The 26,037-nt window shown below is 37.8% G+C and overlaps 1 protein-coding gene across 3 annotated transcripts in view; it reads left to right on the top strand.

The window, feature by feature from the left end:
• Window positions 1-26,037, top strand: part of adcy8 (adenylate cyclase 8 (brain)) — a 118,078-nt gene that overhangs the window by 57,385 nt on the left and 34,656 nt on the right. For all 3 annotated transcript variants that reach the window (XM_028472471.1, XM_028472473.1, XM_028472472.1), the window contains exons 5-7: window positions 267-394; window positions 4,686-4,844; window positions 6,273-6,543. In XM_028472471.1, the coding sequence (XP_028328272.1) occupies window positions 267-394; window positions 4,686-4,844; window positions 6,273-6,543 (558 nt within the window). The remainder of the gene's footprint in view (window positions 1-266; window positions 395-4,685; window positions 4,845-6,272; window positions 6,544-26,037) is intronic.

Here is a 26,037-nt window from a genome sequence, read left to right as displayed (position 1 = left end):
TTTTTTTTTCTTGCACTTTATCTGAGCTGTACTGACGATAAATTCCCACTGTGGGATCAATAAAGTTACGCTACTCTATATAAACAAAAACAAATTAAATAAAACATTTTAAATAAAATAAAAGACGTTTTTCACCAAAAAGAGACTACAAATAATTATTTCATTTTGACGAAATCCGGTCTTAATGTACCCATTTTTCCCAATCAATTTTTCCCCTGTTGTAAATAAAGTGTTGAATATTTGTTTTGTTGTCTGGTCTGTTTCAGGAGCATCACTGTCTGCGAATAAAGATCCTTGGAGACTGTTACTACTGTGTGTCTGGTCTCCCAGAGCCCAGACAAGACCACGCCCACTGCTGTGTTGAGATGGGCCTCAGTATGATCAAGACCATCAGGTACCAGCCTAGCCTCGCTTTGTCTTTGTCCCTATTCTGGACAATCACTGCTGCAGGGAAGTGCTCTGTGGTCGATAACACTCAGCACCAACTGAACTATCTATTGACTGATATTTCATATGGTGGCGTTGTTATTGTTTCCTGGTATAGGAATTAAAATGAAACGCTAGGTTCCGACTCAGCTTCTCTGAAACTTTCTGGAAACATCTGACAGGTGGTCAGTGATTGGTTGTTTCCATGGAAAGAGAAGAGGGAAACCAGGTCTAACTGGGACCAGACTAATCACTGATGATGATGAGGCAAGTTTATTTATATAGCGTAAAAAATTCTGTAGTTAACAGAGATGAGGAGGAGAAGAAAGCAGCTTAACACTACAGTGAGTGTTTGAAGCAGCTGAATTACTTCGCTGCTGCTGATGTGATAAACACAAAGCCTGAAGTGCTGAGACGAACTCACAATCACAATAGCCGCTTAAATAGCCATGTGTTTTACTGTAATGTGCAGTTTTTTTTGGCTAAAAACAGTGTGTGGATACCAAAAAGAAAATTGCTTTGAGGATCACTGATCTCCCACGCAAGAGCGAGGCACGAAGTCTGCGTCTACAGACACGCCCACTCGTGAATATGCATAAGTAGGCCCCAAAACAGCCCGTTTTTCAAAACATCATTAAAGGGACGTTTCAGAAAGCCAAAACTCCAGAAAAAAAAAAAAAAAAAAATGTTGGCGTTTTTTCAATAAGAAAAACACAAAAAACACAAAATGTGCATTTTTTTCAAAAATAAGGGGCAAAGTTGAATATTTCGTATGCATTGAGTGGGTAAATAATTGAGAGGAACATTGATTTTTAGGCATTATTATTTTATTAGCTCTGAGCATCTATTAAAAAGGTACCAAAACCTTCATTAAAGTGTCTTCAAAATGTCATAAATATTTGTTCACACTTTTTTTCACATCAGATATTTTCAACAACTTCAGACCTAACCATAAATAATAATAAATATTTTCATTATATTTGTATTCTTCTTTTTATTTTTGACAAATAATCCATTTATATCTCTCTCCATTTTGTATTTTGAAGATAGAGACTTAGATTTATGGGAAAACCACTTATACTAAATATGTGGTTATATTGGGAGTCAATGGGACAAAATGAGTCCAAAAACATAAAAAGTGTAGTACATTTTATATCTCCTGTTCTATACATCTTGCAATAAAAGTCATTATGGAATTATGAACACGATATTAAAAGAAAACTCCTGGCCAAAATTCATAAAATTTGTTTTTAAACTGAATAAGATATTGAGAATTTAAAAAACTGAATTAGTCCCTTGGTCCCCCGAAAGACTTTAAAACTGGAGTCATGTGCTCTGATTCTGGTAAAGACTTGAGCTGCAGCGTTCTTAACCAACTGTAGATGTTTGATGAAGACCTCCTGGTCTTCATGAGTCATGAAACCTTTCACTTTGGAGATTTGGAGTCAATACGAACACCCAGGTTTCAGATTGACTGATCTAGGATCAGTAGAACAGTGAGACTTGTGTCGTACTAGCGTTAGTGCTGCAGCCGCTAAAGCACGTGGTGTGTGCTGTGCGTGAACTGTCCAGAATAATCAAGCTTGGAATTAGCCTTTAAGGGACCAAATACCAACACAAGCAGAGCTGTATGGGCAGCATGGAACACAAATAGAACCTGAACTCAAAAATGCCTCCAAGAGATTTTTTTTCCCATGTAGATGAGCATTCCATTTATAGTATAAACAGTCTTGTTTTGCTTTTTCATGAGTTCATTGTGACCCAAAATGAATCAAAAGACCTGTATTAGTAATTGAAGAAATGAATGTCTTTGATTGAGGGATGTTTCAAAATTTGGCAGTTTTTTTCTTTGGTTTTCAGCAAAAAAAATCAACTCGAGACTAAAGGTGTGTGTGTTACTTTCACCAAATAGATGGACAGCATTAAGATATGAATAGAAGAGCAATGGTTGACCTTTAGTAATCATGTCAAAGTCCAATCTGCCTTTTGATTACTAGACAAACCACAGTTAACCCTAAGTAAGACACACTTTCTTACCTCTGCCAAGGAGATTATATTTTCACTGGCGTATATTTGTTTATTTGTTTTGTTTGTACTTCATGGATTTTGACAAAATATGAACCAAAGATAGATCTCATGCCTTGGAAGATTCCATTCCATTTTGGAGGGGATCTGAATCAATACACTAATCTGGATCCTTTTTAAAAAAATAAAAAATAAAAAAATCCCAATGTATGGTACAATTCCAAAGTGTCATATGTCGTTCCTTAATTAACCGATCTATATGGTTTGTTATGGTGGGTTGTTTCCTCAATTACCCAACTGCAAGTTACATTCGGATTGTATCTGGATTGTGTATTTCATTGTAATTTTTTAAGGGAAAATGGGGGTACCAACACATTTGGACCGACTGTATGGTTTTTAATGGGGTTAGAACGTTCTTCCATCCTTTATAGTATAAAGGTGGTTCCCAACCTTTTTTGGATCAGGGGTTTTCCCCCTTGGGGTCGGATCACAAATTTATCGCGACCCCAAAGACTTTTCTTCCTAAAATGAGTTTGTTATACTGTGTTACAAATGCAGAGTAACCAGGATTATTGCACCAGCTCGGCTCATTTTTAATGCTGCATTTGATTTATTTTCATTAGCGTTACGTCTTTTTTCTCTTTCTTCTTTACTTTATACTGCATTTGATTGAAATGAAATTTATATTTGAGAAAGTGAAAGTATGGAATACCGTTTTTGTGTTGTTTTAATCTAAAAAAAATAACAATAATTTAAAAAAAAGAAATTGACCTCCAAACAGACAAGAGGAATTCCCTCCACGTCCTTCTGTCAACAAAGAAATGACATCACCATCGTCCTTCTTGTGGCTGTCACCACTATAGCCACAGTGTATCAGAGCCTATTTCTGCTCCAGATGTTGTTCAGCACTCGTATGCACCTGTCCCTAACTCCCAGAATGCATTTCACAGCCCATTCTTTGTTACTGCTGTTATCAAGCATGAAATGAGTCTAGTGGGGAGGCAGAATTGGGTGTGACAGCCTCTTCTGCTCCTTGTGGACCTTTAATCAGCTCCGATCCTCCTTGAGTTTATTGTGTTTGGGAATAATAAAGTATGAAATGAGATACAAATGCATTAATTTGTGTGAAAAGCCTGCTTTTTTTGCATATTTTGTTGCAGAGGCTCCAATTTGCATAACATGTTTTTTTTTGTTCATTTCATGGTGGGTTTATGAACACAGCATTACCTAAACTCTGTTTCACCTGTGCTTGATGAATTCAATTATTCAAAGATTACAGTTACAAGAGCATTTAGTTCAAGATGAATCTAGTTCGGGGGTCCTCAACCTTGGGGTCGCAAGACACTAGGAAGGGGTCGCCACATGCCGTCAAGAAACCAAGAATATTTTTAAAACAATTTGAGGTCATTTTTGCATTTTTTAAAATTTTTTATTTACCTTTTTCTGCAACTACACCAAACTTATACATATTTTAACGTATTTTCATTTTCATTTTTTTTGCCATATTTTTGCTACATTATTGCCATTTTTGCTACTGATCCATCAAATTTTAATGCCTTTTCTCCACATTTTTTCCACCTTGAAGACATTTTAGGAACTTAATTTACAACTTTTTGATCTAATGTCACATATGTTGACCCATTATTGTCACTTTTAACCTCTGTTCACCATGTTTCATGCTTATTTTTGCCAATTTAACCACATTCACTATTTGTCAAGCCCATTAGTTGCAAATTTAAACTAATTTTTTCTACTTTTTAAATTAAATTACACCAACCCCCCCGACCCCCCCACATTTCTGCAACTTTTAAGCCAGTATTGACACTTTGAATCCTTTTTACTACTTTTTCATTTGTCTTTGGCCCCTCTAAAAAAATGTCTGTGGTTTTTAAAGTCAAATTTAACCACCTTTTCCACCATTTTGGTCACTTTTAACCCATTTTATTTCTGATTAAAACAATGATTTACATCTTTAGAACAATGGACCATCATGTTCGCTGACTTTATGGATGAATCCCAAAAATCTCTCCTCCTTATAGATGACCCTGTCTATACATGACTGTTCTTCAATGTTCATGTCTGTGTTCAACCACCTCCAACTATAGTGGGGGTCCCCGGTCTCTGAAACCTTTATTTTGGGGGTCAGGGATTGAAATGGTTGAGAACCACTGACTTAGATTGCAACAGAGTCCACCTACAATTGTATTTGGTTCACACTTCTTTCTTTCCTCCAGATACGTGAGATCACGCACGAAACACGACATTGACATGAGGATAGGGATCCACTCGGGGTCGGTGCTGTGCGGCGTGCTGGGTCTCAGGAAGTGGCAGTTTGACGTCTGGTCCTGGGACGTTGACATTGCCAACAAGCTGGAGTCTGGAGGCATACCCGGGTGAGGAAAAGAAGCAAAGGGCAACACAATCTACAAATAGATGAGACACATCTAGGAATTCAATAAGAAAGAAAGAGATCCACAGTCTGTGTCCTCAGGGAATCAAGAAAGCGTTTCAATCCCTGACTGGAAGGTGAGGCTCTTTATTGGCCTTTTTGCAGAGTTGCATCATGAAAAAGCTTCAGTTTCAGCCCAAAAGGAGTCAAGTTCACAACACCTGTAACAGTAAGAATGCAACATGATCTGCTTTAATCCAGATTCAACCAGAATTTGAAATCCTCATCTATCTATCTATCTATTGACATGTAATTACAGAACTTTCTCCTCGGTCAGTTCTAGTCAGACCACTCTAAGCAGATCAGATATCACCGTACACTGATGGCATTCACAAAGGCCTCTGCCTGAGGCTCTGCCATGTTTTGACTACCGCTATCAGGAACATACTGTATAAAACCCTGAGAGCACTGAATAACTAAGATTTTTTTACAACACCCATAAAGACAGATCAAATAATCAAAGGTATTTTTTCTGAAAAATTAAAGAATTTACTCACAAACAAATGTCGGGATGGAAAAGTTTCATTAAGAAGGTTTATTGTGTTTATTCGTCAGACAGGAAAAACTGTGATTTTCATGATGCCACTTTTGTTACTTTTTTTTTTAATGGTTACATTTCGGGTGTTTACGTGAAAATCACAATATCAACATTCCCCATTGTTTTGGCACAGCTTCCAACTGTGGAAACACCAGAATTGTCACGCTGGCATCAGTAGAGGATGCCCTGCAGCTTCAATGATAGCGTGATGAGCAAATTAAATATTATAACATGTTGCCTTATATAGATTAAAATTTTACAACATTGTTGCTTTACTGGGAAAGCTACTGCCACCTGCCACATGGAGTATTTAAAAACAACGCCAATGACAATTGAATAAACAAATGAAGAACCATTTCCCTTAGTATACGTTTGTTCTCATTCTGCATCAGAACAAAAGAACTTAAATGCCCAAGATCAGTAGATGTTGCAGGAGAAAAAATATAAAATCATCAGTTTATACATTTATACATTCACTTTACTTGAAGTTTTATACATAACGCTGACGTTACGCTGTCATTATCTGTCATTAGCATGAATAAGGTGTCATGAAGGTTGTCATTAAGTGTTGTTTGCTAAATTATGACACAGTTGGAGGTATCTAGAGCAGGGTAAGGGTTGGGGTAACTAACAACCCTTAATGACAGCCTTCACGATACCTTATCCATGCTAATGACAGGTTTCATGTCATAATAATGACAGCATGACGTCAGCCTTATGTATAAAACTTTAAGTAAAGTGTTACCAGAATCAAACAGCTTACTTTAGAACATAAAAAAAGAATAAATAAGGAAGGGAAAACTGTAGATAGTTATTTTTTTTTGTCCTCTTCAGGAGGATCCACATCTCCAAAGCTGCCCTGGACTGTCTGAACGGTGACTACGAGGTGGAGGAAGGCCTCGGCAAAGACAGGAACGACTTCCTCCGCCGCCACAACATTGAGACGTACCTGATCAAGCAGCCTGAGGAGAGTCTGCTGACGCTGCCCGAGGACATCATGAAGGAGGCGGCCAGCTCGGCCGACCGCAGGGCCAGCAGCGCCACCTTCAACGAGGCCTCCTGGAGCCCAGAGCTTCCGTTCGACAACATCGTAGGGAAGCAGAACGTAAGTCCCGCCTCTTATCTGCTGCTGACTCATCACTTGTTAAGCTCTTCCTGAGGACACTGTGAAAGAACATCCATCTGAGTAGCAAACGTGTCCTGCAGTGAACCGTTGTACAAACATTTACCATCAAACCAAACATAAAAAACATTCATTTCCAGTAGAGTACAGAGCCGTACTTTACCTGCTGATTTAGAACGTGTTTGTAAAATAACATCTCAGGATAAAGTTGTTTCTCTGAATGGATGTTTTTTTTGTGCAGTGCATGACATTTTCTCAATAGTCTCGCCCTTTTCTGTCGGTCATTTTCTCTATTTCTTTTGTCCGGTTTTCTGAGGACGGTTGGATTGCTATCTGCAGAGAGAATGTGTTACCGTGGCAACGCGTCTCTATGTGTCAGCCTGGCTGCTTGTGAGGATGACGAGCCTTTGATTGTGTGTCCCCCATGTAAACATCTTCCACTGTTCGTCTTCATTTTACTGGTGCTGATATTAAGTCAGTCCATCCCTGAGGGTCTGATTGACTTTTTAGGTTGTTTTTTTTTTGTTTTTGTGCCACAGACGGTTGAGTTTAGTTTATAAAGACTGAGCCATATTGGAGGGAGAAAATAGCACAACACAAAGGTTTTTCTCAGATTGTATCATTGGGCAGATATTTGACCATGTGCACACAATGACTTGTCATGTGACCTTGAGGGTTTTAACCTTAACATGAGGTGCAGCAAGTTTGACATTAATGCACGAGGCAAAAACATGCTTTGTGGAGAGTTATTTTAAGTCTTCAGTTAGTTACTGTTCTAACAAAACGATTATTCTAATTATAATGATTAAATACATGTCATATCAGGTTATTGCCAAATAAGTTTTATGTCCTTTGTTTTGTTTTTAATACACCCCCACATTTAACCTGATGATTGTTTTCCCTTTTTTATATATACAGTATATATATCTTTTTTCTTTGTTTTGCAACATACAACACAAACACAGAGACATTTACACAAAAGGGGAAGGAAAGAAAAAGACCAGACAGGTTACTATAGACAGTACAGTATTTACAAATATTATACATTATAATACAATTGTAATACAAATGTGTTTGAATTTCAATGAAAAACTCTGTCATAGACAGTGTTGTGGTATTACAAAGCATAAACTTCATGTGCATTATGAGTTAAAGCTACAGCGGAAGTTAGATCTGTGATGAAATGTGGGTAACACTTTACTTGAAGTTTTAACCATAAAGGCTGACATTATGCCGTCATATTTATGTCATGGTTAACCTTACCCATAACCCCACTAGATCCCTCCACCAAACTAAAAAAATACCATCATAGCTCCAAAGTGTCATAATTTAGCGAACAACACTTCATGACACCGTATTCATTAATGTCAGCCTAATGTATAAAACTTCATGTAAAGTGTTCCCGAATAATTTTAAAAAAATGTATGATTGCAAATGGATTTCGTTTTTTGACAATAACAAAATAAGTAGAAAAGTGTAGACATACTGACGCTCATAACAATGCTGTTTTATTCCTGGTCACGATAAAAAAAAAAAAATTCTTAATATCCGCTGAGTGTACGTGAAGATGGATGCAGCGGTTTCTTAGAGTGTTTGGATACGAAAGACTTTGCAAAATGTGCCACTTTCTTTTGTTTCTGGTACAATGACAGCCTGTCAGGATGAAAATCTGGCACTTTGCATCTCAAAAAGATCCTCGTAGGAGTTGAGAAGAAGCGTCTTTCATGTTGACGCTTGACTCTCCCTCCCTGGTAGTCGTACGAGTATACGCTACTCCGTCCTCTGGGCCTCTGTCTGCATTTCCTGTTGGTCTGATTCCATTTTCAGCATCAGTGGATTGAGGAGATAGTGGAATATTAAGAGAGAGAGAGTGTGTGTGTGTGTGTGTGTGTGTGTGTGTCCTAGAGGAAAGTAGAGGGAGAGAAAAGTAGATGAAATGGAGAAAAAAAGCCGTCCTGTGCATATTTGATGTGTTTATGTGTCCTATTATGCAGCAGTGAGTGAACACGTAGTCCTGTTTTAGTGTTCTGCTGCCAACTTGGAAGACTTCAGTTGGATTTTAGGTCGCCGATGACATCATCATAAGATGAGGCCAAAACTGGAACAAAGCCATTCTGAGTCATCATTACTACTTCATTCTCTATCTCTCTCTCTCTCTCTCTCTCTCTCTCTCTGTCTTTTCGGAGTTATTTTTACACCCCAATTAATGGCATTCACGTCGTGTCCTTCAACAAAAAACTGTGTTACAGTTTATCTGTGTGAGACCCTGAGCTTTGCAGAGACTCATTAAACATGAGAGAGAAACAGCTAACAAGGCTCTGCCCTGTGATAAACACATACATAAATACAAGCTTGAGGTGTGGAAATACATTTTTTTTAAAAAAAACAAGCTCAGTTAAGCTCAGACCTGTTTTGGAAAATATTTGCAAATTAAATACAACGAAATATACACGCCTTGTGTTAAAGAGACTAAGAGGTCTTATGTTGTACAGACACCTTAAGACACGTGTCAAACTCAAGGCTCGGGGGCCAAAACTTGCTCTTTACAGCTGGGGTTCTCAACCTTTTCAGTCTACGACCCCCAAAATAAAGGTGCCAGAGACCCCCACTGTAGCTGAAGGTGGTTGAACACAGACATGAACAATGAAGAACAGTCATGTGGAGACACGACCATCTATAAGGGGGAATAAAGGGGAGAGATTTTTGGGGTTCATTCATAAAATCAGCAACATGATGGTCCATTGTTCTATGAATCTGTGATAACCAAATGTATTTATTTACCTGAATATTATCCATATATAAATCATCAGTAAAATAATTTAAAATCATCAACACATTACATCAACAGCATGACCTAAACTCTCTCTCTCTCTCTCAATCAAACGCAATAGAGAGAAAGAGTGTCTTTAACTTTGATTTAAAAATGCTTTTATGGAAAAAGTGGTGAAATGGGATTTTTAAAAGTACAGAAAGTGGTAAAAAGGGTTCAAAGTGACAATATTGGAACAATTAGTTTAAACTGGCAAGTAATGGGCATGACACATTGTGAATGTGGGTAAACTGGCAAAAATAAGCAAGAAGTATGGTGAAAAAAGGTTAAAAGTGACAATAATGAGTCAACATGTGTGAGGTGGTAAAAGTGGTTTGTACGTGCTGATGTCTTATAAATGGAAAAAAAAAATGTGCAGAAAAGAAATGAGAGTAATGTAGCAAAAGTGCTTTAAAAGAAGCAAAAATATGGCAAAAACAGGGATGAAAATAGGTAAAAATATGGTAAGTTGGGTGTAGTTGCAAATAAGGGTAAAAATGTTGTTCAAGAAATATTCTGTTTCTTAAGGGCATCCCGTGACCCCAAATGACTTTGGAGCATCTGACGCAAAAAAGTCAGAGAAACCATGAATCTTTGTGTAAATTACCAACTAATTCAGTTGTAGATATCTCAGCTCGACATCTCCAAATGAATACGCAAATTCAATGAAACGCACATTTTCATTTCATCTCATTAATCATTAAAATAACTTTTCTTCAAAATTATTCCACAAAATTTCTCCAAATTATATGGAAATGTCTCACAAAATCATATGAATTGAAAGTAAACATTGTGAAGAAATGATTTCTGTCATTTATTGCAACATAATGGCTAGCGCTGACGGCTAGCGCTGTAGCACACTGAGGTCAGCTTCGGCCACATGTCTGAGCTGCTGCTGCTGCTGCTGCTGCTGTTTCTATGAATGTGCGTGTGTTTGTGACACACTTCCATGACAAACAGTGGTTACATTGTAAATGTCAAAGTCACCCTGCAGACAGTCTGTGTGATTCAGGACGATGAGCTCATGGGAACCAATGCTAACTGCTGTGTGTTTACGAAAGACAAAGGGAATGGCTTAGTGGCACTCACATGTGGACGTTACAGGTTTTTAAGCAGTTTTAGGCAAAACAAGACAGCAGCTGTTTGTGTTTAAAGGCAGATTTTAAAAGTCTGTCAGTTGTTAAGACAATAATACACATATTGCATTACAAAGAGCATGGAGATGTTGGTAAGTTGTTAACATCGAGTTAACGTGAGTTAAAATAATCGTGAGTTAAAATAATCTTTAAAAATGCCATTTTTGCTTGGACTGCAATTGCTCGCATGAGAGCAAAATTTAAAATGCTGTAAAAATTCAGATATTTTCCAAACAATCATCAAACATCTACCATGACTTTTAATGACAATTGAAAATATATTCAGCAGGAATTTTCCAATTTAGTGTTTGCATTACCATTTACAGTCAAACATTTGAATGCATTGTAAGCTTGATTTAAAAAAAATGAAAAATGTAAATGTTTGTGGATTGTTTGTGTAGGACAGTGTCAGCTGAGCAAAAACTATGGTAGGAAACGCTGACGATAGAAATCCTTTAGGTGGGAGTCCTTCAATGTTCCATGATTTACTCGCTAACTCCAGCCATCAGAGCATCAGCCGCGCTCTGTTTAAGGGAGCGCATAGGCCCCTTAGGAGAGCTCTTCCTCTCTGCTTCATTGACCACGATTACATGACGTGTTTTAATTCGGAATTAGTTAATCTGAATTAAATCCTTCTGAATTGAAGTGTTCTGCTTCGTGTTAACAAGGAAATAGTAATTCCCGAATTGAGGTTTACATGAAAAACCGGTTTATTATTCTTTATTTAACTCTGCTTTAGGTCTGGGGGCTGGGAAGGCTCTGATTGGACAGGGGGTGAACGTGACGTATCACGTTGATCACATTTGGGAAAAACACACAACAAACCTTTGATTGTCGACTGTAGCACAGAAGTCCACACATGATAACTGTTTTCACCTTTATTTTGATTGTCGTTTTGAAGCAGCGGCTCAACAATAACACACTTTAGAGGTGTAGAAGAGAGATAGGAAATAATCACCGGTAAATAAAGCCCAGTAAAACTCCAGAAAACAATAACCAGGAATAAATAGTTGCTCCCTGGTAAAAAAAATAGTAGCTCTACAGCCTGTGGATGCAGTACGGGGACGCATTCACTCCATCTCCGGGTCTTAGTGCCAGCCGTCCAGTGAAGCCTGTTCCGTTTCCAAAGGTCCATGTGTGTTTAATAAGTCTGTGTCTGTTTGAAAGTCTGCATGTTGATGCTTCTGTCCATTCAATCTTTTCATTATATTCATATCTTCTAAGGTTCTTAGTCTCAGCTGGAGTCTGGGTGGCCATCACCATGTTGTCACCAACGTGTCATTGCGAATGTGCACAACTACAGGAATTAACTTAAAGGGGTTTACATCTCCATCTTTAACTGTTCCTTCTTTTCCAGAGCAATGAAAAGCAGAACAAGTTGACAATTTGACTGAAAAAGCTGCTAAATGATCTAAAAAGCACTTCAATAGAAAACAACAGGCAGTTTACAGGCAGTGGGGCCATGTGACATCATCAATCACGTGATTTCTAGATGGCAGAACACAGGCTTTAAAACTGTAAAGTAGTTCCATTTTTAAAAAGCAATTAAATGGATATGGTGCAAAATAATGTTATTAGATCTTCTAATAAGTACATTTCAAAGAGTTGTGGCCAAATTAGTAACAACAGGGGAGAATCCCTTTAATAAGATTAAAAAAACAAAACAAAAAAACAGTGATGAACTTTATAGCTTCCAGTACAAGTACGTAGCATCTTAGGGTTAGAGTTTATGGTTAGGGTTAGGTTTCAACCCAATATTGCAACAATTTTTAGGGTTAGGTTTAGGGTAAGGTTTAGTCTCAGTCATGCAACCTAAACTGGCCAATGACTGACCTATCACGTGACCTAAACTGGCCAAATACGTAGGGGCGCTGCGTACAGACAGAATGCTGGTATATTGATACAGCAACCGTATGGATAGCCACTGCCATAAAGTTTAGATAAAATCACAGTTGAACTAAATTGTGGATTTTTTTTTTTTTTTTTTTTGACAGGCAGTAGCAAAAGTCAATCATCCTAGTTGTGATTTTCTTCTTGCAATTTTGACTCCAATGGATTTTTTTAATGGGATTTTTATCAATAGCTGTTAAACTTTTTCTGTAACGAATAAAGTAACTCGTGTCCTGTTTTATCACATAGTTCAATGGTCTCCAAGCTGCTCATTTAATTATGTTGAACTATACAAAAACAGTTTTTGGTTTTCACAAGCATTTAGCATTTGACAAACCATCGCACATGTAACATCTCACATGTATTTACAATCTGTAGCCAAGCATTACTGATCAATCTGCCTTTTTTTTTTACACTGTGACGAGCCCCAAATACCACATAACTAGGACATTACACCTGGTTCATGATTGTGATGATGAAAAATCATGATCATCAGGGTGACTGATTGCTCTCCCAATCCCAGAACAAGCTTCATTAGAAGCTTCAACAGTCCTGAAATGATTTTTCCAGCTTTCTGTGTTAGCGGAGCTGCATCTTTACCTCTTTCATGCTTCAGTGTGTAGCTGCTGGCTCCTCTCCTGTTCTCTCACTTCAGAAAGCCCATTTTTTTCATGTCCTTACATTATTGAAATGTATCCACATTTTTCAGAGCAGATCTGCAAAGAATTGGATGGAAAACCAAATGTATCCGTGTCCATCATGAGTTATTAATAGGTATACATTAGGGATGTAACGATTCACTCAACTCCCGATACGATTCGATTCACGATACTGGGTTCACGATACGATTTTCTCACGATTTATTTTACAAAATGGGAATGTTGACAAAACACTGTACTATTTTCCTTTTATTTTTCATTGTCAAAAGAATCCCTTGATAAACTATTCAAAATGATGCAATTTACCTAAAAATAAATCTTGAATGAAATAAATAAAGGAATAATACAAATGAAGAAGAAACCTATTAATTTAAATTCTGGTTCTATAGTAAAAAATTCAAAACTGCATAATAGTTCTTTTTCTTTTTAAAAGAACTATGCAGTTACGTAGCCTTAACAATTGGACTTAAAAAAAAAAAAAAAAAAAAAAACGTCATTTCACTGTATTTACGTCAGATATTTGTTTAGACCAGCAGAGGGCGCTAGTAACCCAGTGGTCAGTTGGCATGCAGTTATTCCACCAGTGAAGAAGAGATGCTACGCTAGCAGACAGAGCTAATAGAAAAACGTGACTTTTACAGATATTCTTTCGGTGCTAAAGGGGTAATTAATCATTTATGAGCATGTTTAACAGTAAATGGCGGCCAGAAAGAAAATAGTAGCAGATTCCGCCCGTAACGTCCGCTTCTGGAAGGATTAATATATAGCGCCCTCTGCTGTTTCAAAAAAGTACTGCGATTCAATTTTCAGAGCATCAATGTGAACCGTGGTATCTATGAATCGGTTTTTAACTGCCTTACGATTAATCGTTACATCCCTAATTATCAATAATGTGATTTTTGTTGATATAGCAGAGAAAAATGTAAAAATCATTATGTGTAAAACAATAGTAAGTCATGAGACAAAAATGTGCATACGGACCTTTTGTCAATAATCAATAACACTTTAGTATGACATTAAGATGCCACTATTTGAGGAATGTCATTGTCTGTACTTTTATATGCAATTAAGTTAAAAATCCTCATGACATTTTGAAGAATGTCATGATGACATGATTTGTTTTTTTTTAACTTTAGACTGGCATGAATTGTCAGTCCCTGTTTTTACGTTCGATTTGCATAGTAGTTGTGCACTGAAAAAGATGAGATTGAATGGAATTTTCCGTCATAGGTACACTTCAATTGTGAGAGACAGGATGTGAAATAAAATTATCCAGGAAATCACATTGTATGATTTTTAAATAATTTGTTTGTATAACGGTGCAGAGCTCTCTGGTGACTGTTTGAGGTTGTGGACAGGTGTCTTTTATACAGATACAGAGTTCAAACAGGTGCCATCAATGCAGGTAACGAGTGGAGGTGAAGAGCTCCATAAAGAAGAAGTAACTGATCTGTGAGAGCCACAATTCTTGCTTGTTTGTAGGTGCCAAACACCAATTTTACGCAAGAATTTACATATAAATTCTTTAAAAATTATACAACGTGGTTTGTTGGATTTTTTCCCCACATTCTGTTTCTCACAGTTGAAGTGTAACTATGATGAAAATTACAGACCTCATCTTTTTAAGTCAGACAACTTGAACAGTCGATGGCTACTGTGTATATATATATATATAAGTATATTTGACATATCGTATCATGACCTCTGTGTATCGTCCGACGTCTAGTGAAAACGTTTGAACTGTCTTGACCGCGCTTTTGTTTCCTTCCTTAGCTGTGATTGTAGATAGAAAACAAAAAAAAAATGCATATAGAAAGATAGATGAATAGATAGATAGATTTATTGATCCCGCAGTGCGGAAATTTACTGTCGTGACAGCTCACATCAGATAAAGTGCAGTAAAAAAGACAACAGAAAGGCAACACACTGAAAAACACAAGACACCCGAAAAATAGTGCAATAAAGATAAATAAGCAATACAATAACAGAAGATATACATAGAAATATAATTACAAAAATACAGTATAAATAGAAAAAATAATGTGAAAAGAATAAAGGATACACATATATACATATTAACAGGTGGGGCCAAGGATATATATTTACATACAGTACAATGCCTCAGACTGTTTGGTTTGTTGTGTGGTACAGCGGTGGGGATGAAGAACCTGCGGTATCACTGTGGGTGTTTCAGTCTCCCACTGAAGGGGCTGCTCAGACCATCCACAGTCTGATGCAGGGGTTGAGAGGTGTCGTCCATGATGGATGTCAGCTTTGCTACCATCCTCCTCTCACCCATCTTCTTCAGTGGGTCCAGGGAGCAGCCCAGCTTTCTGCTGCCTGTTCTCCAGCCGACCACAGCGTTGTGGATAGTAGAGGCTACCACAGTCATAGAACGTCCTCAATCTCCTCAGGAGGTGGGGGCGACTCTGGTCCTTCCTGTACACTGTAGCGGTGTGGTGAGACCAGTCCAGTTTTTTGTTGAGGTGAACACCCAGGTACTTAAAGCTGTCCACCTGCTCAATGTCCGAGCCCTGGATGTTCACCAGTGTGTGCGGTGGAGACCTTCTCCTTCTCCGGAAGTTGATCACCATCTCCTTTGTCTTACTGGTGTTTAGACTCAGATGATTGTGTTCACACCAGCTAAAAAAATCCATGATGGACGACCTGTACTCCAGCCCCTCCCCCTCATACACACAGCCAACAATGGCTGAGTCATCTGAAAGCTTCTGGAGGAGAAAGCTGCTGGAGTTGTAGATGAAGTCCACCATGTACAGGGTGAAGAGGAAGGGTGAAAGGACCGTCCTCTGTGGGGGCCCCGTGCTGCAGACTACCACATCAGACGTGCAGTTACGTAGCCTCATGTACTGCGGTCTGTCTGTGAGGTAGACAATGGTCCATGCAGCCAGATGTTCCTCCACATCCTCCAGCTTCCCTCGCAGCAGCTGGAATGGTGTTGAAAGCACTGGAGAAGTAAAAAAACATGACTCTCACAGCGCTCCCAGGTGTTTCCTGATTTGTCAGTGACCGGTGCTGGAGGTAGGTCACCTTAATGTTCGGCCTGTAGGCAAACTGTAGGGGGTCTATAGCAGCGGCCACCACGGTGTGAAGATGCTTGAGGATGATCCTCTCTAGACTTCATCAGGTGGGAGGTCAGGGTAACAGGCCTGTAGTGGTTCGGCTCCTTGGCGTGAGCAGTCTTGGGAACCAGAACCACACACGAGGTCTTCTACAGGGACCTTCTCCAGACAGAGGCTCAGGTTAAAGATGTACATGACCACCTCACATTTGGTGTGAGTCTTATTTAAATACATCACAAGTGGCCTCACTGTTGCTATGATGTTCTTGTTCATCAACGTGCGTAGCAAATACAATGCCACAGTGTTGGTGGTAGCATTGACAAATCAGTCACATAAAAACATGTTGGATTGTAGCGTCGGGTCTTCAGTGCTTTGAAGCGTCACTGGCGTTGCGTAACATGCCTGTTTATAATCCTCAAACCCAAATACTTTGTTTTTTATTACACAAGCTAATCCCTGTCACTACAGCTGTTTTCCTTTGCTCTGCACATGTGTGACGCTGATATACAAATATCAAGAGGTGTAAAGAGTACTGATATATCCTACTCACGTAGAAGTACTGTTACTTGTTTATTGAAATTGTACTCAAGTACAAGTAATTCATACATAAAACTAATAAGTACAAGTAAAAAGTAGCTTAATGAAATAGTATAAAGTAAAAGTTACTAGTCACTTTCCTCCCCCACGTTTAGTTTTGGTAATAAATCTTGCCACGGTCCCCTTGCATTCACTAAACATCTCATGTAGAAACCAAATCTTGCAAAATTAGAACATTTATTTTCCACAAAGGCGTCTGTATAAAATAAAAGGTTTGTCAAAATGTACAATTCTTTTTCAAATAAAATAACACCAATTTAATTCAAAATAATCAAATCATCAGGCTCTAAGTATAGCTAAATTTATTAATTCTAAAACTGAGAAAATAACCTCCATTCAATGCTGTTTTGGCATAGTGCATTACGTATAATCTGATTGGACGACTCGGCTGTGATGTGATGCGTTTGATTGTTGTCTGGTCATTTCATTCTTTTGTAGTTTCACAATGTCCGTTGACAGTGACGTGCCATGAGCACTAGGGTACGGTAGGCAGGGCGTTGCAAATCAAGACCACCAATGTCAACACCAATGACAATTTCATATGTTTCTGCTGGCAAGTGTTAATTCAATTCATTTCAAATCAACTTTATTTGTATGGCGCAATTTACAACAAAGTCATCTCAATGCGCTTATCAAAATATAAAATTTATAATAAGAAAGAAAAAAACCCAACAAGATCCACATGAACAAGCATTTAGCCATCTAACAAAATCATCATCATAAAACACGATTAGAGAATCATAAATAATTATTTAATATAACCTCCATACTCTCCCAACAAGATATATCTCATGACACGGCAGCACATCCGTTGTTTGTGTTGGAAACACGGAGAAAATGACAACAACAACAACTCAGGACAGCCTCAGTGAGGAGCATCCACAAAGCCAATCCTACCATTCACTGTAAAAAATACGTAACATTTTCTGACCTTACCTTTAAAACCTGACCTTATCTTTTAAAAGCTGTCGTTTTTCCTCAAAAGAACGTTTCTTTATCATCTCTAGCGCTGTCATCCTGCCTGTAGTGTTATCCCGCCCACTAGCTATTGAACGTTGCAGCTGTATCAATTCACTAATGCACTCTGAACTTACATATAGCATTTAGCATAGCACGGTTACGTCCAATTAATTTACAATTATATTATAATTAAAATAAATAATCAAAATATCAATTCACCCTTGGTAGGCACTACCTACCTTGCCTACCCTGACTGCACGTCACTGTCCGTTAATCATTTTAAAAGAAAAAATTATAATTTACTCTGTAACGGTTGGGTGTAGAAATGTAACGAATTGCATTACTTCTTTTAAAATGTACTTGAGTACAAGTAAAATGACTGATTTAGAAACACAATTGAAAACGTACCCATAAAAGCAACTCAATTACAGTAACGTGAGTACTGGTAATCCATTACTTTCACCTCTGCAAATATCCAGGTCAGTCTTGAAAAGAGGACACAGAAAATATTTACAAAAAGCGTCAATATGGCAATATATTTGCACTGAGTAATAACTATTTTGTTATTTTTTTCAACAGTACAGTTTAAGTAAAGCTTGATCCCAAACACATCTGACAGTAATGTGTTTGTAGAGTCAGATGTTACCACCCCACAGAATTAAACTTGCCCTTTTCATGGCATTACATAATCATATTATACAACTGCTGGGGATGGTTTATTAGTAATGTGCTGTATATCATACATGTAACCCCATAGCATTGTTTCTATACAACATCTCGCTGCTTGGGGTAACATTGCACCAGCCAGTAAGAGAGAAATGCCAGAGATAAAGCATGTGCCCTTTAGGCTGAATTGTTCCTCCTCAGCCCACGCCACAACTAATCATGGGACCACCGCTCACAGCACTGCCCCCTCTGAGATGTGGAATTATGAGCCAGGGGATAAGGGCAAGATTCTTATTGAGGTTACCAAGTAAGTCTATGAAGTCTATGGGTTCACCAATCTAGAGAAAGGTCTTTGTGCTGTGATACCTGCTGTTTTCAAAAGGGACAATAGAAGGGAGTAAATTGAGTATAGGCCTCAGAAGACCTCCAAACAGTTATAGATTCAGGTTGTGCAAGAAAATATCAGAAAATGAAAAAAATTCGACTTTTCCGTGATGTATTGTGTTGTGTTTTTTATAGTTGCTGCAACAATGTGCGTTGTTGAATATGCTGCTTTCAGTCGTATCTTTTCGTCTCTGAAGCTTTTAATGGATGTGTGGGTGACGTCATTGTGGCAAGGCAAGTTTATTTGTATAGCACATTTTATAAGCAAGGCAGTTCAATAGGCTTTAAATCAAACATAAGCTGCGTTTCCATTACCCTTGAAAATGTGCAAAATATAAAAAGCGCAATAAAAACTGTTAATGGAAACACCTGAATTTCGAAAATAAAAAAACTCAAATATTGCTAAAAACTTTTTACGCTTTAATGAGGAGGTTTTTCAGACTTTTTTTATATTGAAATGTGTCACAAAAGTGATATGAAAACAATTTTTCCCCAAATACACGTCACAGGATGCGACGTACCTGGTCACATGACCTCTTCTCTCAGAGTAAACATGACTCGATACGTGTAGACAGAAGAGGAGACCGGGACATTTATAGTTAAAAATTACTACTGCCATATTAGACATGAAACAACAAAGGAATGCGTGTTATAATCAGGTTTGGGCGTCCATCTTCCTGCAACAAATTCTCGCGGGATGAGATTGCACTGGAGTCGCAAGGCTCCTGCCCAAAACTAACCTGGCAAGAGCCAGATTGATGTGTAGCCCTCTCTCTAACTCGGGTTCTCCACATCGATCTGGGTGTGTGTCTGGCAAATCCTTTCGGAACCAGGGAGGGACATGAACAGAATGCTTGAAGCAGATTGGGTGAAGCGCCTGTCCACCATGATTTGTTTTAGCCAATCACATGGTAACAAATGATGTCGTCATCGGCATGCGCCGCAGAGACGCTGCTACAACAACAACAAGGCTCCGCTGGTGAAAGCTTTCCTTTGGGATAGTAATGCTGCAGTCATTATGTCGTTGAGGGACTTTTACCATTTTTGTAACACGAGTATGTGAGTTAAGGGCACGTTAACCATCCTCCTGCATCGACATCTTTCTATTTTAATTCAGAGCTATGCTAATAGAGGTAGCCCAGCTGGCTCCTCTCCCCGCAACTGTGCATGCACCAGTTTTGCTTCGGCGCTTCCGCCTTCGTCACACCTGGATATCCCGCCGTAAACCACAACACTGCCTCATGATTGGTTCTAACTGTTTCAGTTCGGATTCGAAAGGCAAAGGCAGCAACAGCACAAGATGGATTATGGTGTTTGTGAAAACTAGGAGAATCCATCTGCAGGCAAGGTTAGCCCAAAACAGCCTTCAATCGAAACACTTTATATTTAATTATACTTTGTCGACATTTAGAAATCTTTTATTTTACAAAAATCTGTAATGGAAACCCAGCAAACTGGCTGCCCTCAGTCTAATTCAATGCAGCCCTCAAAGTAAACAAACAAAATGAAAGAAAAATACACCAAACAAAAGCAAGAATACATTAAAAAAATCCAAAGAATTACAACATTGCAGGAAAATACAGTAAAAGACAAGAGAAAAACACAGAAAATGCTCCAAAAACACAAAACTACTCCAAAAATGACAACAGCGATACACAAAATTACTCAGAAAAAAACACAAATTTACAGAAAATGACAACCAAAGTAAACAAAAAGAACAGAAAAAATGACCCTGCAAACCCACAGTACAACAAACAAGCAAAACAACAACAGAAATACACAAAAAAAAGATGCTAAATGACAGCTCAAATACTCAATATGACTCAAAACAACATATATTTTACAGGAAAAATAACATAAATGCACAAAATGCTTCACAACGAGCAAGACAACATTAAACATAAACAGAATGACAGAAAAAGACTCAAAATCACTATAAAAAGCTCTTTGTTTTTTCCTGTATTAATGCTCTGATTGGTCATTATTCTAAATGCTGACATGAATGTTGATCATGTGGCCCTCAGATCAAACAAACACATTTTTGTGGCCCCACTTTGATAAAGGTTGCACACTCATGCATCAGTCTTTTGCCCTATAGCCACTGAAAATGTCAACATTGGAAAAGTCGTATCTGGTGATTGATTTTCAGACTGAAGTTATTATAACTATAGTGTCACTCTATAGGAATAGGCTGAGATTGTTCCTTTAATCATGACAAGATGGAGGTGATTGTCTTTGGTAACAAGGAAAAGAGGACTGCTGTCAGCAGTTTAAAAGCTTAAGACCAAGTCAAAAATCTTGGTGTTCTGATTGACATTCAGCAGTCAGATCAAATCACAAAAACATCTTCTACCACCTAAAGAACATCTCCAGAGTGAAAGGTTTAATGGCTCAGAAAGATCAGGAGAAACTGGTCCATGCTTTTATCTCCAGCAGACTGGACTATTGTAATGGTCTTCTGACAGGAATCCCCCAAAAGAGCATCAAACAGCTACAGCTGGTTCAGAACGCTGCAGCTCAGGTTTGAACCAGAACAAAGAGGTCAGAACACATTACTACAGTTTTAAAGTCTTTACACTGGCTCCCAGTCAGCCTCAGAATAGACTTTAAAGTTCTGCTGCTGGTGTATAAATCTGTGAATGGGTTTGGTCCAGAATACATCAGTGAGATGTTAGTCAGGTATGAACCCAGCAGGTCTCTCAGATCTATGGACACAGGTCAGATAGTGGAGCCCAGAGCTCACAGTAAACATGGTGATGCTGCTTTTAGTTGTTATGCTGCAGAGAAGTGGAACAAACTGCCAGCAGAGCTGAAGTCAGTATCTAATGTGAACATTTTTAAATCAAAGTTAAAGGTACTTTTTTCTCTACAGCATATGATTGAGAGGGAGATTTTTAGTCATGTTGTTGTTGATGATTATAAATGTTTTTTTTTTTTTGCACTTTCCACCACTTTTCACACCTAATGTCACATATGTTGACCCATTATTGTCACTCTGAACCTCTTTTCACCATATTTCATGTTTATTAATGCCAATTTAACCACATTCACCATTTGTCATGCCCATGTTTTGCCAGTTTAAACTAATTGTTCCAATATTGACACTTTGAACCCTTTTTACCATTTTTTTCTGTCCATTTTTGGTCCCTCTAATTTGCAACCTTTAACCAATTTCTGTGGTTTTTAAAATCTCATTTCACCACTTCTCACAAATTTTGGTCCCTTTTAACCCATTTTTTCTCAATAAAACAAGGCTTTATATCTTTAAGATGACTATATACTATAGCGCAGCGATTCTCAACTGGTGGGTCGGGACCCAAAAGTTGGTCGCGGACCTGTACTGGGTGGGCCGTGGACAGCTATTCAAAAATAGATAAATACTCAATATGCCTTTTATTTTTAAGGAAACTTTTCTTTTGACGGGCATGCTCTGAAATGCATGTTGCACGGGAAAATTTATAGATTTCTGTTTTAAAAAAAATTACATATGTGTGTTTTCAACAGAAAAACAAAATTTGGTTGGTTGAATTCTAAAAAAAAAAAAATTGGGCCGCGATTTAATGACCGTGACAAAATGTGGGTTCCAGGGTGAGACCAGTTGAGAACCCCTGCTATAGCGCAAATAATAATAAACAACCACCGTCAGGTACAGTTGGGGTCCCCCGGTCTCTGGCACCATTATTTTGGGGGTTGTGGGCTGAAAAGGTTGAGAACCACTGACATAGTAGACAAAACAAATGGCACCCTCTCCACAATTAGTATTAAATCATCTTTAATATCAATGTTTCTCTCTTTGCTATTGCTATGTGTGAACATTTTCTCCAGATGTTGATGTATACCTTTAATTTCCTCTGTTACGCAGAAATCACTGGACCATGAAACTTCAAACAGCGGCCGTCCATATTCTCACGGTTGTTCTGATAGAACACACATTTGCATATGTTGATGCTATTGGATGTCAAAAATGGACCTGACATTCAACAGAGGAAAAAAAAAAAAAATGTGGAGCAATTAAGTTATGCTTCAGGCCATCAATTCATTTAGTGGACAGAAAATGAAATTTTAATGATGTATCCGAGTATGATGGATTTCATGTGTTAATGTGTTGAATGAAGCGTGGGGAGGTGCCTGGTAAGAAAATATAGGGAATCTCTCAACACCTCCATCACTCGCTCTTCAGTAATTGAGCGACTGCTGGCTCCATGGGTCGCAGAGACTCTAAAGGGTAATTTTGGTTCCAAGCTGCAATAAGGCTACATTGACTCACAGGTATTAGTGAGAAGATAATGTCAATGGCTCTGATCTTTTATCACTCTTAACTCTAGCACTGTACGTCCTTGAATGTGACATCTTCTTAGGGATGGACTAGAGCTCAACACCATTACAGAACAAAAGTAGAACACTGCTCAATAGGGGGAAGAAATATACTGGTTTCATTTGACTGGGAGAAAAAAAGCTATGGTGTTATTGATGCAGTTCTTCAGAACTGTCTTCATTTAAAAAGGAATATTTAACCTTTACTGTGACAAATAAGTGGTTTATAACAGTATTAGTCTGATGCATACCGTATCCATACTTTGTGCTGCACCTACAAACAATCAATTGTCCATTAGTCATTTTTCTGAATGCTTTTTGGAAAGAAAATTGGGTAACACTTGATACATAAAGGCTGACATTACGCTGTCATTATCTGCCATTAGCATGAATAATGTGTCATTAATGCTGTCATTAGGTGTTGTTTGTTACCCTAACCCCTAACCTTAACCCTACCTAACCCCACTAGATCCCTCCACCTAACCCAAAAAATGCCAACATAGCTCCAAAGGTGTCATAATTTAGTGAACAACACTTAAATGAGCAGTATTATGAAAAAAAAAAATCACTGTATAATGGTTTTGCTACAGTGATATACTGTACATCCCTTTAGCCTCATTCAGAGGGCCAAAGTTTCCTCCCTCCCTTGTTATTCCACATTTTGTAAAAAGTCAGCTCCAAACGGGCGAGTTGGATTATTCTCGCAACTTGACGTCACCTAGCGGAATCTCCTCCTGCAGTCAATCCTGGCTCCTCCTACCCTATAAGAATGTGAGCTCCTCCCCCTCAAACTACCTCACAGCTAAAACAAAAACTGCAATTTAATATGGAATATATATTAAACTTTATTGTCATATATGTAAACCTACATACACGAAATGTGTTCTCTGCATGTAACCCTTCCCTGAGGAGCAGTGGGCAGCAACGCTGTAGCATCCAGAGCAGTTCCATTTTTAGTACCCGTTATATTGCCTTGTGTCACGTTTGTGACACAATGCGACGCAGCCGTTGAACAAAACAAAAGATTATCACCTTAAATGCACTATTCATTCAGTTAATAGAGATGAGGAGGAGAAGAAAGTGACTTAGCAGCTTAACACTCCAGCTGAATTACTCCACTGCTGCTGCTGCTGCTGCTGCTGCTGTGATAAACACACAGCCTGAAGTGCTGATAACTTTCAGTTGTTCCTTTGCAGAATGACAGCTTGAAGCTATCTATCTATCTATCTATCTGGTTAGCTAGCTAGCTAACTGTGTTCCTGTGTCTTGCAGCGTCTTGTTCTTCGTCGATTGCAAAGATCCGTTCTAACTTTCAAATAAAAGATTGTGGGTTCAAGTCTCTCACCCTGTTGGTTATTCCCTGATTGTGTTTCATTTCCTCAAAAAGCTGTATTTCCCTCCAACAAAACAATGCTACTTTTGCAGCTAGCTTAGTATTCATGGTGGTCTAAGAGATGTCAGTTGATTGTAATGAGAAACAAAGACATTCTGAGAGGATTATCAGTGTTTCATTAAATAACATTTTAATATAGAGAGGCGAAATAAAGTTAAATTGATGGAATTACTCACAGTTTGTTTTGGGAAAAAGTCAAAGTTTGCCAAAGTTAGTAGAAGTTAGCGACATGTGACCTTGTTTTATCTGATGTTTTAAAGCTCGTTTCATTGGCTGTGTTTTCTTGCCTCTGTTTCATGCTTTGTATTTTTAAATCTCCATCTGTTTTGTGTCTTTTATCACCACTTTTTCTTCCTCCTCTTCAATCACAGCCATACATATAAATTATAGCTTCTTCTTGTTTTTATTTTAAATGGGTGCTTAATTACAAGCTTCGCCACCACTAACGTCAGTGCACAGTGAACATAATGCAGGAGTGAATGGGGATGCATGACTTGCTCTGTCTGATTGCAAATGTTGCATTTTGATCTCCCCTTTTTTTTTAAATTCCTTTTTTACCTTTATTTTCTGTCCGTTTTGTGTATGTAATGAATGTAAATGTTGGTCTTTTAATTTTGATTTTTTTTTTCTATTTGTATCTTGAATGAAACATAAAAAAAAAAAAAAAAAAAAAAAAAAGGGGGACAAGCAGGTTCATTCTATGTGCATGTGCTTTCCCTCTAGACTCTGGCTGCCCTAACGAGAAATTCGATAAATCTGCTTCCAAACCATCTCGCACAAGCTTTGCATGTCCACTCTGGTCCTGAGGAAATTAACAAGCGAATAGAGAGCGCCATCGACTTACGGAGTGGCGATAAGTTGAGAAGAGAGCATATCAAGCCTTTCTCACTGATGTTTAAAGACTCCAGCCTGGAAGAGAAGGTAGCTGGGGTTTTAGACAGTCAACTGTTTTTTTTTTTTTTGGTTTTTTTTGTCTCCCCCTCCTCATACCTACTCCTAGATGAAGATTTTCAGATGCCAAAGAATGAGAAAATCCATTTATGAACAGGTTAAAGACCCCTGAGAGAAAGTGTCTTTTCCTTTTAATTTACTCCATGGGTGACTTTATAAACGTTATATAACATATTCAAAAGTTTTCCTATCAGTGTTTCACTAACAATAAAGTTACATATTTGTACAGTCATTTACAAATGTATTATTTGATTTATCAAAAAAACTCTTTATTATTAATTTGATCATTTATTAAACCTATATCTTACTTATTTTAATTGATGTAATTTTCAACCCGAACCATCTTTTTTTTTTTCCTTTATACAGAATTCAATAATATAGAACTATATCAATATATAAAGCTACACATTGTTATTGAATAAAAAAAAAATGTCTTCACTTGACTTTAACCATTTAAATTATTATTATTATTATTATTATTATTATTATTATTATTATTATTATTATTATTATTTATATAGAAACCTTGGAGGATGTTTTGTGCTTGAAATTAGGGCCAAAATGATAATCATGATTATTTCAATTATTATTATCATATTAGGGAAAATCTGTGTTTTTATTGCACTACTTTTAAACA

The sequence above is a fragment of the Gouania willdenowi genome, chromosome 17, assembly GCF_900634775.1.
Source record: "Gouania willdenowi chromosome 17, fGouWil2.1, whole genome shotgun sequence".
Lineage (NCBI taxonomy): Eukaryota > Metazoa > Chordata > Actinopteri > Blenniiformes > Gobiesocidae > Gouania > Gouania willdenowi.
Note: the sequence above shows the minus strand (reverse complement) of the source record. Positions and strands in the feature narration are given on the sequence as shown.